General features: G+C 51.8%; 5 protein-coding genes across 5 annotated transcripts; 3 read left to right on the top strand and 2 right to left on the bottom strand.

The window, feature by feature from the left end:
* Window positions 1-116: 116 nt before the first annotated feature.
* STEHIDRAFT_106728 (uncharacterized protein) lies at window positions 117-1,916 on the bottom strand (the record flags this gene model as incomplete). Its single annotated transcript, XM_007298605.1, has 12 exons — window positions 117-241; window positions 516-534; window positions 614-718; window positions 789-836; window positions 897-925; window positions 950-1,073; window positions 1,133-1,277; window positions 1,299-1,351; window positions 1,418-1,438; window positions 1,644-1,719; window positions 1,772-1,814; window positions 1,874-1,916. 12 exons carry the CDS (start codon window positions 1,914-1,916, stop codon window positions 117-119), a joined length of 831 nt encoding a protein of 276 aa, XP_007298667.1.
* A 1,453-nt stretch (window positions 1,917-3,369) lies between these two features.
* Window positions 3,370-4,181, top strand: STEHIDRAFT_88834 (60S ribosomal protein L32). The gene is made up of 4 exons (XM_007298186.1): window positions 3,370-3,422; window positions 3,497-3,605; window positions 3,691-3,860; window positions 3,925-4,181. Exons 1-4 carry the CDS (start codon window positions 3,376-3,378, stop codon window positions 3,983-3,985), a joined length of 387 nt encoding a protein of 128 aa, XP_007298248.1. The 5' UTR covers window positions 3,370-3,375; the 3' UTR covers window positions 3,986-4,181.
* Window positions 4,182-5,554: 1,373 nt separating this feature from the next.
* On the top strand, window positions 5,555-8,250 carry STEHIDRAFT_70593 (kinase-like protein). Its single transcript, XM_007298074.1, has 5 exons — window positions 5,555-6,520; window positions 6,591-7,086; window positions 7,150-7,267; window positions 7,325-7,775; window positions 7,847-8,250. The coding sequence occupies exons 1-4, from the start codon at window positions 5,642-5,644 to the stop codon at window positions 7,680-7,682; spliced, it is 1,851 nt and encodes a 616-aa protein (XP_007298136.1). The 5' UTR covers window positions 5,555-5,641; the 3' UTR covers window positions 7,683-7,775; window positions 7,847-8,250.
* A 508-nt stretch (window positions 8,251-8,758) lies between these two features.
* STEHIDRAFT_88829 (translation elongation factor) lies at window positions 8,759-10,660 on the top strand (the record flags this gene model as incomplete). The annotated part of the gene is made up of 8 exons (XM_007298185.1): window positions 8,759-8,792; window positions 8,861-8,995; window positions 9,057-9,151; window positions 9,233-9,445; window positions 9,526-9,662; window positions 9,721-10,038; window positions 10,100-10,512; window positions 10,574-10,660. 8 exons carry the CDS (start codon window positions 8,759-8,761, stop codon window positions 10,609-10,611), a joined length of 1,383 nt encoding a protein of 460 aa, XP_007298247.1. The 3' UTR covers window positions 10,612-10,660.
* A 405-nt stretch (window positions 10,661-11,065) lies between these two features.
* STEHIDRAFT_88828 (dienelactone hydrolase) lies at window positions 11,066-13,248 on the bottom strand. The gene is made up of 13 exons (XM_007298184.1): window positions 12,768-13,248; window positions 12,688-12,703; window positions 12,561-12,631; window positions 12,438-12,497; window positions 12,350-12,375; window positions 12,263-12,292; window positions 12,124-12,184; window positions 12,018-12,046; window positions 11,952-11,960; window positions 11,749-11,889; window positions 11,668-11,685; window positions 11,537-11,608; window positions 11,066-11,469 (listed from the first exon to the last, which is right to left on the bottom strand). The coding sequence occupies exons 1-13, from the start codon at window positions 12,883-12,885 to the stop codon at window positions 11,293-11,295; spliced, it is 828 nt and encodes a 275-aa protein (XP_007298246.1). The 5' UTR covers window positions 12,886-13,248; the 3' UTR covers window positions 11,066-11,292.
* Window positions 13,249-13,327: the final 79 nt, after the last annotated feature.

Raw genomic sequence — 13,327 nt, 5'->3', positions numbered from 1 at the left:
CTCTTTATTTGAACTATCAGATACTCATACACGTCGCCTGGTAGTATTATTATCGAGTGATGACGGGAAGTCTGTGTTCAATCGCGGGATACATGAATACGAGATGAGCGACGATATCACAGTGCTGACCCGTCAATGTCGGAAGTCTCAAGACCCAGAGGAGCATTGTGTATGCCCGCGGAATTCTGTTCAACGTCCACCTGTTCGTGCCCGCTTGGAAAAACCAGTGTACTGAATGGTTCTGCATCGTGAGACTTTTCACTGAAGAATCATTGCGGTGCAGCGTGAGCAGTATCCCCTCAGCGAAATATGTATACGATGATGGAACGTACGCGTAGTCCGACAGGTTTTGATACATTCGAGTAGAGCAGATGATTCTGTGAGGTGGCCGGGGGAGCAACGTTGTTGAGATAGAGGTGAATAAAGTGGAATGTTCGGCCTTACATAGTGACGACTGTGGGCAATGTGAGAAAGATGCGGTGATTCGTTATTGGCAAAAAAAACATGCCACTCACTATTGAAGAGGACGAACATCTATACATTGATAGATGTTAGTTGAACCCACGAAACAGAGAGCCGCAATCGCGTTGAACGAGTATTGATGTGAACGCACGGAATCCATAGGCTCTATTTCGATGCATATTCGTGTCATCAGTTGCGTGCGGTTTCCCGGGACGAACTCATGCCACGAACCATTGAGATCTAATTCCAGAAAAATCTGAAGAAGATAATGAACGGCAGTGGAGTCAGGTTTGATTGATCGGTGAGGAGCGTCTTCAAATACATACCGCCGCAGGGAGTCCCGCTAGAGCTGCGACCACAATCCATACAATCCCCTAGAAAAGAGGAATGATAAGGCAATGTGAACCCTACTAGATTATTCTCTGTATGCTCACCTGCTCGAGAATTCTCTTCCAGAGGCAGCCTGAATACTTCATCCGTAGCACACCAGCGAGAACAAAGCATAGAAGAGCAAAGTCGGTAGACAGTCCGACGATTACCGTGTTTCGGCTAGCGTCAGTCTTATACCAAGGGCTGGTACAGGCCCCATTGACGATGTTTCGTTTTGAGCGCTGGGACACGATAATAAATATCTGGGCCTGCTTGGTCAAACTCCGGACATCCGACGTACCGCAACCGCGATAAGGCTGTAAAGTTGCCACCCGCAGTCTAATAGCCAGATGGCGACAAGCAACACAGATACGGGGATGTGGTGTAGCCAGACAGCGATGCTAGAGGCAGCAAGTGCGGTGTTAATCGTGATGGTGTTAGGGAAGCTATGAAATATAAAGACAAACCCTCGTAGAACGATCAGAGCTTGTGCACAAGCCAATGCAAGGTATGCCAACGTCTAGATTGTGAAGTGGTTAGCATGCGTCAGACCTGGGTAGAATGTAACAAACTGATATAGACTGACTACAGCGACAGTGATAGCTGCCTGTGAGGATACAATTAGGCTCAGATAGGGCGGTCTAGCGTGTATTGGCTACTTCACTTGACAATTATATTCTTTGGGCACATTATCCGTTATGAGTATGGTGACCACTGCGCCGAGAGCCAGCCCTCGGCACATGAAATACATCTAAGAAGGCGGTAAGATGAAAGCTCGGTGAAGCCACTCAGCCTGAATAAGATGTACTGACAACCGGTGCAGGCTTGCGAGCTCGTGGACTTTTCATTAGCCGCCAACCAAATGATAAAGTGACCACGTAGTCCCATCTGCATTGAAGTCAGTGACCTAAAAGCCTCGGTTGAGGAGGAAGACACATACATGTATACGCCGCATAAAAAGTGGTAAAGCTTGATGACCACCTCTGTGAGTATGATTAATACGTCAGCAAGCGTTCGTTACGCTCGAGCAAGCAGGACGCACGGTGTTCGGCGAGGATGTTAGATGGATCTTTCCAGTTGACCATCACGAGAGAAGGGTATCTGAGAAGAGGCCGGGAAGTAGTAACAGAGTCTAGGATGGAAGGTCTGGCATATCGGGCCTATATAGCCATGACACAGGTCGTGTGGGATGTGGTTTCTGTAACTTGTCTCGCTGCTCAAGTGCTACAACTCCCCAAAGTGTCATCAAGGACATCAAACCAAAGGTTGGACTCAGGATGAGCTTTATGGGGAGCAGGTAACGAGAGTTGTTGTGAAGTCGAAGAACCGTTATTGGTAATACCACTTGCGGTTCAACTGTTCGATACCACAGTGAAATTCGCAACTGCTGACTACAAAGATATTTGAGCAAGAACTGGACAGTATTCTTCTTAAAACAATAGCAGACGACTGTATCATCAGAACGAGGCGGTTGACGCCTTCACCGATAGTGATGACGTACAACATTAGCCACAATGTTTCCGTGTAGCTTGTCGACGGAACTTGGGGAGAAGTCCGTTAATCAGCTATGCCATGGACGCGCAACTGAGACAGTTGGCAAAAGCTGACGTTCATGCCGCCAGTTGGGCCTGCAAGGGCCGAACTTCGCCTGTTGTTAGGATGACACGGCGGGAAGAGCGATTGATGCTTACCGATGCTCATGGTGGAGACGGTGATGGACGTCCGGGAAGACATAGATCATTGAAAGCATGGAACGGTCCTAGTCGTACTGAGCGTGCGTGGCGATCGGTACTGGTGTGGCGCAGTTTAATGCTTACTACAACGCACTCTGCGGAAGGAGTCGCTACTAGAGTGCAAGACATATTGCACTGGATTTTAATGAAACTGTTTCGCTACTTGATTCGTTAGGTCGATATATTGAGAGACACTCCGGAAATAGGTGGCATGAAATGTGTCTCATAGCCTGAGCTCCGAGTCCGAGGAGAGCATTGCAGTCGGACGAAGACCACCGGAAAAGATAGACGTCAGAGGTAACAGTGCAGTGCGAGGGCAAAGCAGCAAGCTTAATTGTCGAGCTATCGTATGAACTGTGAAAGCATAGAATACTGTACCCATAGACTGAAGGAAGCAATAATGAGAGAGAAAGAGATGTTCCTTGAGGTGACGCGTACGGTGATCTCGAACTTGAGAGCGCGTGTTGCCGGAGTGAAATGCGAAGGGTTAGGTTAGGGTTCCCACAACGGCGATTCCAAGCACTCGAATTTCGCCGCCGCCGCCTCCACCAACGAACACCGGCTCCTCAATACTGTGAGTATTCGTCTCTATGCTGTTTCGTTTCATGCCAGGCATCCGTATCGCTCGTCCGGAGGTCGTAGGGTTGGTCGAGAGGGAGAACAGAGGATCGGAGGCGGTGGATGCATGATTGGACGGTTGGATGACAGGACGGGCGGACGGATGATGTTTGGCTGGCTGGCTGGATTCCTTGCGTTCGACGGTCTCGCTGACTACTTCTGCTGCATTGGAACTTTGATCTTATAGACCGCCATGGCCGTCAAGACCCCCATTGTCAAAAAGCGCACGAAGCCCTTCAAGTGCGTACTTGTGACCAGCACTAAACATCTAGACTCACCCGCTCACGCATCACTTTCTCTGTCAATCACAATAGGCGCCACCAGTCGGATCGCTACCATGGTGTGAAGGAGGCCTGGAGAAAACCCAAGGGTATTGATAACAGGGTCAGGCGTCGCTTCAAGGGCCAACTGCCCATGCCATCGGTGCGTTTCTTCACATACATCTCAGCCTCGTATGCCAGGCGACTTACCCTGAATCTCGTCTCGCGTTTGACTTGGAACCATGCAGATCGGTTATGGTAGCAACAAGAAGACCCGCCACCTTCTTCCCAATGGCCTGAAGAAGTTCCTCGTGAACAACGTCCGTGAGGTCGACCTCTTGTTAATGCACAACAAAAGCTACGCCGCCGAGATTGCGCACAACGTTAGCAGCAGGAACCGGGCTTCGATTCTTGAGCGGTGCGTCTGCTTTCGCTCACACACATTTTCATCTTTCTCACTTTTCCTGTTTCTGGACGTATAGGGCGAAGGTTCTCGGTCTGAAGGTGACCAACCCCGCAGCTCGTCTGCGGTCGGAGGAGTAAATTTACTTTTACTTTCTGCGATGTCATCTCCATTTTGCTACCCCTTGCTACTTTGCTTTCTTTTCACCTCTGGCTTGCCCGCGGCTGCACTCCGACCCATCGACCCACCCCATGTAAGACTTCGTCTCCATACATATGCCGACAAATCATGACATATGCCTCACGCCGACTGTATGTTATTGTTCGCTCTCAATTCTGGGTTGAAAATGAAGAGATGATCTGGGGCGGAACTGGGCCTGTTCGTGTGGACGAAAACATGGCATGGTGTGAGATGCGCAAGGACACAGTTACCCAGACGGCTCTTGGTATAAAACCCTTGTCATCTTCAGTGCCGTGGAATCGTCTTTGCTTTAAGTTCGATCAATGGCAAGGCATTTAGCAGAGTGTCTATCTAATGGGTCCGCTGCGTAGCCCGGCCTGCATTGTCCCGGATTTGTTATCGCAGCGTCGCGTCTACTTTCTTCTCCTCGAAATACAGGATATATGAAATGGAGTCGATAAAAATATCGTTCGCAGCGCGCTTTCAGACTTATTTATAGACTTCACAACGGGTCCATGGGAGGTTGGACACTATAGACCTCTACAGTGATGACAATCAATCACGTTCGACACTGCTATGTACGAAAACCAACGGCATGAGTTGACGGGGGAGGTAATTGCCGCGTACATCCTTGCCAAGTATGTGAACGGTAATACGAGGACACTGATGGTGAGTATCACTTATGCGAGAGGGCGCGACTTGGACCAACAGTGCGAAGGACAAAAATGACGGAGAACTTGCTGGAAGGCCTCGAACCTCTTTGTCTTGCGATTCCGTCGAGCCATCGATTGATACACGTCGATGACCTATGGTGAAACGGGCGACTCTGCATATCATAGGAGGATATGTAGGACAGGAGACCAAATCCCAAGGACACGTGCGACTATTGTATGCGCCACTTGTGTCAGATGAGTTGAAGGATCGTATGAAGGATCGTATGAGATCGTATGAGCACGTAAGTATGGGAATAATGTAGAATGACAGCACGGGTTTGGGAAGAGTCAATCCCATGATGTCCGGAGTCTGGGAGAAAGAACGGGAAGCAGAGAGGGGTCCAAATATAGCAGAGCATCGATGCCATCGTCGAACGGAGTACGGAAGGAAGAAGTCCGAAATAGGAGGAAAGGATGTCGCAGCGAGCTCGCAGTTAGGAATGTGCTGAAGAGAACGGAGCTCGAGCATGCTGAATGTCTGCGACGCAGCGACTGAGGATGTTTCGCAGCCAAGCTCCCAAGTCGACCGTTATGTATACAGGACGGAGTTCATTTGTAGTGATCAGCTGCGCCGATACTGTCGGGGTCGCACGTTCCGGCTGCTGAGCTGCCTCTGCAAGGTCAAAAAATCAGGAAAAAATGGGACTTTGTTGAGGCGGTCTGAGAGATGTGTACAGCGGAAAGACCGAGAGGAGAGTCGGGCGCGGATGGGATCGATGTTGGGGGTGAGCGGAAGAAAGCAAGGAACGTGACGAGCGCTGGTTCCGATGGGCCGAGTGGCGGGCGAAATTGTGTCTCACTCCACCGCCCCCTTTCGTTCACACTCGTTTCCTCTTTCACAACCATTTCTCTTTCTCTTTCCATCTACCAGCATATACTCTTCCTTTCTTAATTCACTGCCCCATGTCCCTCTTAGCGGCACCTGCACTGGACATCACTTTTGAAGACGACGACTGGTTCACACCGTCCGGCAAACCGCGATTAAATCGAGGCACCAGTGTCGGGAACAGCTGGGGTGTGACTTCTATCGGAGGAGGCTACGACTGGTCGAGAAAACAGGATAAGGCGAAGGAAAACCATCATTTCGATTTTCCAGAGGACGACGAGCCCGCCGAGCAGGCACCGAGAGCGCACTCGAACCACGCTCAATTCCAATCTGCACCTGCCACATTGGAACCCGCCGCCGCGTCCTCGTCTTCGCTTTCGAAGCCCTTGCTATCCTCGCCCTTACCGATATATCCTACCACCATGATCACCCCCTCAACCCCGCAACACATCCTCACCACTTCTCACACCGCAAAGTTTACTACAGATCCGCTATCGCTTTCTCCATCTGCATCCCCCACCTTCACTTATCCCACCTTCTCCTCCCGCCCCCATACGCCCACCAGTCCAGCTCTCGGATATTTCGCCAGCAGTAGACCCCCACTACCTGCTCGTTCGCCCACGTCACCTCGACCAACGCGCCGCTCATCGCAGCAGCGTGTCTCTCTCATCGCTGGTCGTGTCTCCATCGCGCCTCTAGAGCACCCAGCGCCTCCCACGGTGGCCGTGCAGAAGCTCGTCCGCACCGGAAGCTCTGCCAGCTTGCTCAGCGTCGCGGCTAGCACTGGTCCACCTACGCCTGCAGAACCGAGCCGAGCACCCTCACCGCTGCCTGGTCCCGCTGCTGACGGCAGCGAGCGAAGTATATCGGAGTTTGTCATTCAGGGCGAGCTCGGTAGAGGTGCTTATGGTCTTGTGAAGAAAGCGAGGGAGATGCAGGAAGATGGAACACTGGGGGTGAGAGCTATGTCTAGTGCCTCACTGGGGTCTCTATTTCCTTTGATCCATATGCTAAATGTTTCGTTAGCCGCCTCTGGTCATCAAACAAGTTATCAAGTCACGCATCCTCGCCGATTGCTGGAAAAAGCACCCGAAACATGGGACTATTCCCATCGAGATATACGTTATGTCTGCCGTTTCTAATACGTCCTATGTTCTCCCTGCACGCCGTCCCTGGGATCCAGCACGGTTCACGAAACCCCACACTCCAATTGCCTCCCCTCTCTCTCGTTCACCTTCGCCTGCGTCCGCGGTCGGCTCTTCCGACTTTGAATGGGTCGAAGGCAAAGTCGTGAAGGGTCACCCGAACATCTGTCCCTTGCTCGATTTCTTCGAGGATAATCATTACTACTACCTCATCTTACCTTCGACTATTCCGGAACCCTTGCCAAACCAGCCGATCCCACCATCAGACCTCTTCGATCTCGTGGAGAGCTATCCTGAAGGTCTCCCTCCGAATCTCATCAGGACCTATCTCGGCCAGATAGCGGATGCGATGAGTTTCCTCCATGCACGGGGTATCGGTAGGGAAACTTCTATACTGGTAATTTGCGAACACTTGACAGATGATCTGTATTTTCACACAGTACATCGCGATATCAAGGATGAGAACATCGTCCTGGGGCCGAATGGCAGGTGCATATTGATCGACTTCGGCAGTTCTGGTCTCGTCAAGAAAGGTGGTTGGGATACCTTCAGTGGAACGTGAGGATTTTTTTTATGCCTTTGCGCCGCTCAGCGTACTGAACTTCTCGCACACAGCTTGGACTACGCTGGACCCGAGATTCTGCGCGGAGAGCGGTACGAAGGCAAGCCTCAGGACGTCTGGGCCTTCGGAGTTGTGGCCTATGTGATGTTGGTCGGGGAGTGTCCTTTCACGACCGCCTCGGACGCACAGACTGGTCTCGAATCACCCTTCAGCAACGCGTCGATTGCCCTCGATGACCGTTGTGGCGAAGAGCACGAGACGGATGGCGAGGAGTCTGACGGGGGAGGAGCACTGGGTGATGCCGCTGCTCTCGTCCGTGAATGTCTGCAGGTTCAGGTTGATGAACGTCCGTCATTCGATAAAATCATGCAGAGCCGATTCCTCGCAGGCATTGGTGGTTGGGGGAGATAGAGAACTATCTATCACACGGATCCGGAAAGGATTGAGACGTATGTAGTATGCAGACGAGGTGGCCCACAACAGCCCAGCCTGGCTCCTCAAAACGTAAGCTCTACTTCCGTATCGATCTATGCCTTGAAGTGGAGTCCGGTTCTAATCTCTCCATTTTTCTGCAGAAACAATTTTCTAGCACACACGGGCGATTCCAAGTTCCGATGTGGATCCTCCAGTTAATCGACTGTTTTCGCTCTGTTTTTCTCGTTCCCCCCTGCTCGTTTTTTCCTCTTGCATTCATTTTGTTCTCTCTTTATTCAATTACATACGTGTATATTTTATCATCTCACAATTACCCTTAACCTTCAAGTCACCGCCAGCTTCGACGATGGCGGACGTGTTATCGTTCACCATCGCGGGCATGCGGCCCTGCCACCCACCTCTTAGCCTCCACGCCTTTCGCTCTCGCTTCTTGGTCATGCCTGTTATGTGTAGAGTAGAAAATGGGTGTGATATTGTGTCTCGTCGTCTAGTCTGTAACATCATACTTATTTTGTAGCGTATGCGAGGTCTGAGTTCGAACGAAATAAATTTCATGCACAAGAGACTGGACCAGTGAGAGCGACCGCGACGGTCAAGGGCGGCAGTCAAAGCGAAAATTACGCTTGCCGAGAGGGAGATTTCGAGGGAGCCGGCGCGTTGGAGCTGGAGTCAGCGTGTTATCGGATCTTGCATCGATGAGGGTCGATCAAGATAAAATTTCGGTTTCCGCGCGTATATCAAAGCCGAGGCTGGCGCTCGCCCTCCCTCCGCGTTCTCTACACCCCCCTGCCTCTCTCTCCCTTCCCCTCTCACCTACTCTCTTTCGTTACTTTCAACAGTGAGTACGCCATCCTACGCACCCTTCAGATCTGTTTTTCTCGTCGACGGAGGCATCGAACCTGGTGGATGGCAAGCGTCTCGAATAGATGACTCTGGGGCTCGATCTTCTGCAGTCTCTTCTCGAGGGCCTGTCTTGCCTCCTATTGCCTACCAGTCTGCGCACATCGAGCTCTTACTGATCCCTCCCGTCTCTCCGATTTGCAGACTAAAAAATGGGAAAGGAAAAGATCCACGTTAACGTCGTCGGTGAGCAGCACTACCCTTATCTGATTAATGACTCGCACGCCCGCTCATCAAGCGCTCCACTCCTCCAGTTATCGGCCACGTCGATTCCGGCAAGTCCACCACCACTGGTCACTTGATCTACAAGTGCGGTGGTATCGACAAGCGTACCATCGAGAAGTTCGAGAAGGAGGCTGCTGAGCTCGGAAAGGGTTCCTTCAAGTATGGTGCGTAGTATTCATCCTGTCTTGTCTCTCTTCCATGTCTCACATTGTGATCCTCCTTCAGCCTGGGTTCTTGACAAGCTGAAGGCCGAGCGTGAGCGTGGTATCACCATCGATATCGCTCTCTGGAAGTTCGAGACCCCCAAGTTCATGGTTACCGTGCGTCTCTGTTTCTTTGAATTGGGCGCAATGCGATGGCGGTGCTCAAAATTTTCTTCGAATTTTTCCTCGCTCGAATAGGTCATCGATGCCCCCGGTCACCGTGACTTCATCAAGAACATGATCACCGGTACCTCCCAGGCTGACTGTGCCATCCTCATCATCGCCGGTGGTACCGGTGAGTTCGAGGCTGGTATCTCCAAGGATGGCCAGACCCGCGAGCACGCTCTCCTTGCCTTCACCCTCGGTGTGCGTCAGCTCATCGTCGCCGTCAACAAAATGGACACCACCAAGGTAAGTCATCGCTTTGACAGATTGATCGATCCCGCTCCCTTATCGAGATCGCAATCTAATCGATGTCGTAATCCATTCAGTGGTCCGAGGATCGTTTCAACGAAATCATCAAGGAGACGTCCACTTTCATCAAGAAGGTCGGTTACAACCCCAAGGCCGTCGCCTTCGTCCCCATCTCCGGCTGGCACGGTGACAACATGTTGGAGGAATCCCCCAAGTGCGTTATTTGTTTTTCGACTCAATTTGTGCAGAACTGACGGCACTCCCTTCTTCAGCATGCCATGGTACAAGGGCTGGACCAAGGAGACCAAGGCCGGTGTTGTCAAGGGCAAGACCCTCCTCGACGCCATTGACGCCATCGAGCCTCCTTCCCGTCCTTCCGACAAGCCCCTCCGTCTGCCTCTCCAGGATGTCTACAAGATCGGTGGTATCGGCACAGTGCCCGTCGGTCGTGTTGAGACCGGTGTCATCAAGGCCGGCATGGTCGTCGCCTTCGCTCCCTCTAACGTCACCACTGAAGTCAAGTCCGTCGAGATGCACCACGAGCAGCTCGAGCAGGGTCTCCCTGGTGACAACGTCGGCTTCAACGTCAAGTACGTTTTCCTCATTTAACCATATTTCATCGATTACTCTTGCTTACCTCTCCACTTTTAGGAACGTTTCCGTCAAGGATATCCGCCGTGGAAACGTCTGCTCTGACTCCAAGAACGACCCCGCCAAGGAGGCTGCCTCGTTCAACGCCCAGGTCATCGTTCTCAACCACCCCGGTCAGATCGGTGCTGGTTACGCTCCCGTTCTCGATTGCCACACCGCCCACATTGCCTGCAAGTTCGCCGAGCTCATCGAGAAGATCGACCGTCGTTCCGGTAAGGTCATGGAGGCGTCGCCCAAGTTCGTCAAGTCGGGTGATGCGTGCATTGTCAAGCTTGTTCCCTCCAAGCCAATGTGTGTTGAGTCCTACAACGAGTACCCTCCTCTCGGTCGTTTCGCCGTCCGTGACATGAGGCAGACCGTTGCCGTCGGTGTCATCAAGTCCGTCGACAAGACCGAGAAGACTGGTGGCAAGGGTTAGTCGATTTTTATCTTTCTTGTCGTGGTATTCCGTCGCTGACGATCATCATCACACAGTCACCAAGGCCGCGGAGAAGGCCAACAAGAAGAAGTAAACATAGATGTAGAACCATCCTTACGTTTCCCTTTGTCTTTTGTCTTACCATCATCTGTGTTACTTTTTTCTCGTTCTCTCTTGCTCGCGATCCGCATACCTCGCATGTTTCACTGTCATCATCAACTTGTACACGATCATTACGATTACGACGCTGGGTCATCCCAGGTGGCTTGGCGGTTGTATCGATAGTTCACGGGGGTTGTCACGCTTTTCTCGACGGTGGATGAAGAATGATAATGTTGTTGTTGTTGCAGTCGTCTCATTTTATGGTGTGATTGTTATCGGACAATTTCATGGTGTGAAATATTGACTCGAGTCCACTCCTTCGTCGTGTTCGTTCCGCCGTCGTCATCCGTCGGGTGGAGATCTTACAGAGGGAGTTGCGGACGTACGATCGTCCGCCCTACGCCTAAGTCGGCCGTTAGAAAACTTTCACAACCAACTAAATGGACGGCTGTCGTGGTCGTCCTTGACTTGGGCGAGTTCGTTGACAATATTTGGCACAACAATCTATGGATACATCGTGTCGACGTGTACATACATTCGAAGCGTTTACAACATCCATTCCTGCCCCTGTCAGAAATACCATTTACTTCTAGCTCCCCATCTACCAGCAAGTCATACCATACCATCCCATCTGCACATTGAGCGTCGTTTAACGGCGCCTCACTCGCGCCGTCTAACAGACGTGCTCGATCTCTTTCCCATCGTCGACGCGAGGACCCATGTCCCTCCCGACGGTGCGCTCGAAGACTTCGAGCAGGAAACCGAAGAGGGTGCGGGTGAGGGCGGCGTCCCAGCGGCCCTTGGAGGATTCGTCGCGGACGAAGGCGTGTTGGGCTTGGACTTCGAGGAACTGTGGGAAGGGTGGGGGGTCAGCGAGGGAGGGGGAGGAGGAAGGGGTGAGGGGTGACGATGCGTACGGAGAGGGGGACGTTGGCGTCTTCGAGGGTCTTGCGGATAAAGTCGCGTCCTTCGCGGGGGACGTGAGTGTCCTGTATCAGCAGCCATCGTTAACACCAATAAGCTGTAATGGTCAGCGAAACGAATGTACCTGTTTGCCGAAGACCATCTGCGAGGGAACACGGTCAGTTCATGGTGGAACCAGACGGGGAAAGCAAGAACGTATACATACCACAATCTCGCCTTTACCCTTGAGATCGCCAGCAATAACGCGCTGAAGGGTGTTGTCGGTTTTGCCCTTACCGAGGGTGGCGCTGTGAATGTCGGTGGCGAAGAAGCAGAAGGAGGAGAGGACGCGGGGGTCAAAGGCGGCCTGTCTTGTGCAATTGATCGTCAGAAAATGACGAGGGAAGTATGGAAACGATAATTGCTCACGCGGAAAGCCTGGAGAGATCTATGGTTAGATTATGAAGTCTAAAGGGGAGAAGAGGTGAGACTTACGAGATGTCCACCAAGACACATGCCGGTGGCTGAAGAAAGTCGGGGGAAAACAGATTCGGATTCAGAATACCCAGTCACGACCACGGTGAGAAGGGCGATGGCTCACAAGCGATGCGGCCATTGCAGTTTGGCAGGGAGCTGAGAAGGTCAATGGCCAATTTGGCATCCTACACATGCAAGCGGCGGGATCATCAGCACTTGGATAGGTCATGATGGCGATGTGGCCCAAAAGATAGGAGACTTACCTCGTCGTAGGCAGCTACTTCCTTTTCGATCTGTGGAAAGTGTTGAGCGTCAATGAAAGCACCCTTTGGGCAGTGCAGAGCGCTTACTTTGAACCTGTTGCCCCTGTCAGTACCTATAAAAATTGTGCCTTTAGCAAAGACCAAGAGTGTGGTGTGGCGTGGTTGTTGAGCATACCTTCGGTATCGTAAGGGAGTGCCTCTGGCCCTTGGAACTCGTGATAGACCGATGGGCAAGCTGGATCACAAATTTCAGGTGAGTACTTACTCCGCGCCTATGCATGTTAAGAGGTCGACCGACCGACGACATATCCCTGGCTGGCGATCTGACCAGCGAAACGTTCTACAGGGCCAGTGACCTGATAGATCTCACTACAAAAATTATGATGAGCTCCTATCAAGCAGCCATCGTACACTGATAGGATTACCTGAAGACGACGACACCTATTCGCGTATACGTTGATTTGATCAGATCGCTGGGAGCAAGCAGACCTGGCGGACGACCTACCCGGGAACTTCGCCTGAGGGTAGTTGGGCACGTCGGGTGCGAGCACGAAGATGCGAACAGGCCTGCCGTTAGCATCCAGCTGAGAGGGCACATCGTGGAAAGTCTTGGTGATCAACATTTTGTTCTGTGTGTCGGAGTCGTCTGCTGTGAATGTACGGAAAGAGCGGGGAGCCTGAGCGATCGATGGAATCGACCTCTTCTTATACTTGGGAATTGTCGGCAGCGGCCGACAAAAAAAGCTCGCTTGGATGAGGAGAACGGGCTGGACAGGGCTAGAAGGAGGGAGGGACTGTTTCTTCTACAAATGTGAGAGGTCACGGTAGGATGTTACATAAGTCGTGGTAGTGAATTGGTAGAGGATGATTGTGGCTCAAAATCCCAAGTATATGCAGGACGACACAGCCGGCAACCAGAAACGTCAGTCTATCGGTCGACAGAGTATCTAAGTATAAGATCTAAGCGGGCTGATACATGAGTCGAACATTCGACAGTTGAGTACAATTCATTTGCAATTCATACAAAGGCTTACGACTGGCTCGCAGAGGCGACGCGGAAAGGAA

The sequence above is a fragment of the Stereum hirsutum genome (assembly GCF_000264905.1).
Source record: "Stereum hirsutum FP-91666 SS1 unplaced genomic scaffold STEHIscaffold_1, whole genome shotgun sequence".
NCBI lineage: Eukaryota > Fungi > Basidiomycota > Agaricomycetes > Russulales > Stereaceae > Stereum > Stereum hirsutum.
This window is presented reverse-complemented; position numbering and strand designations above follow the sequence as displayed.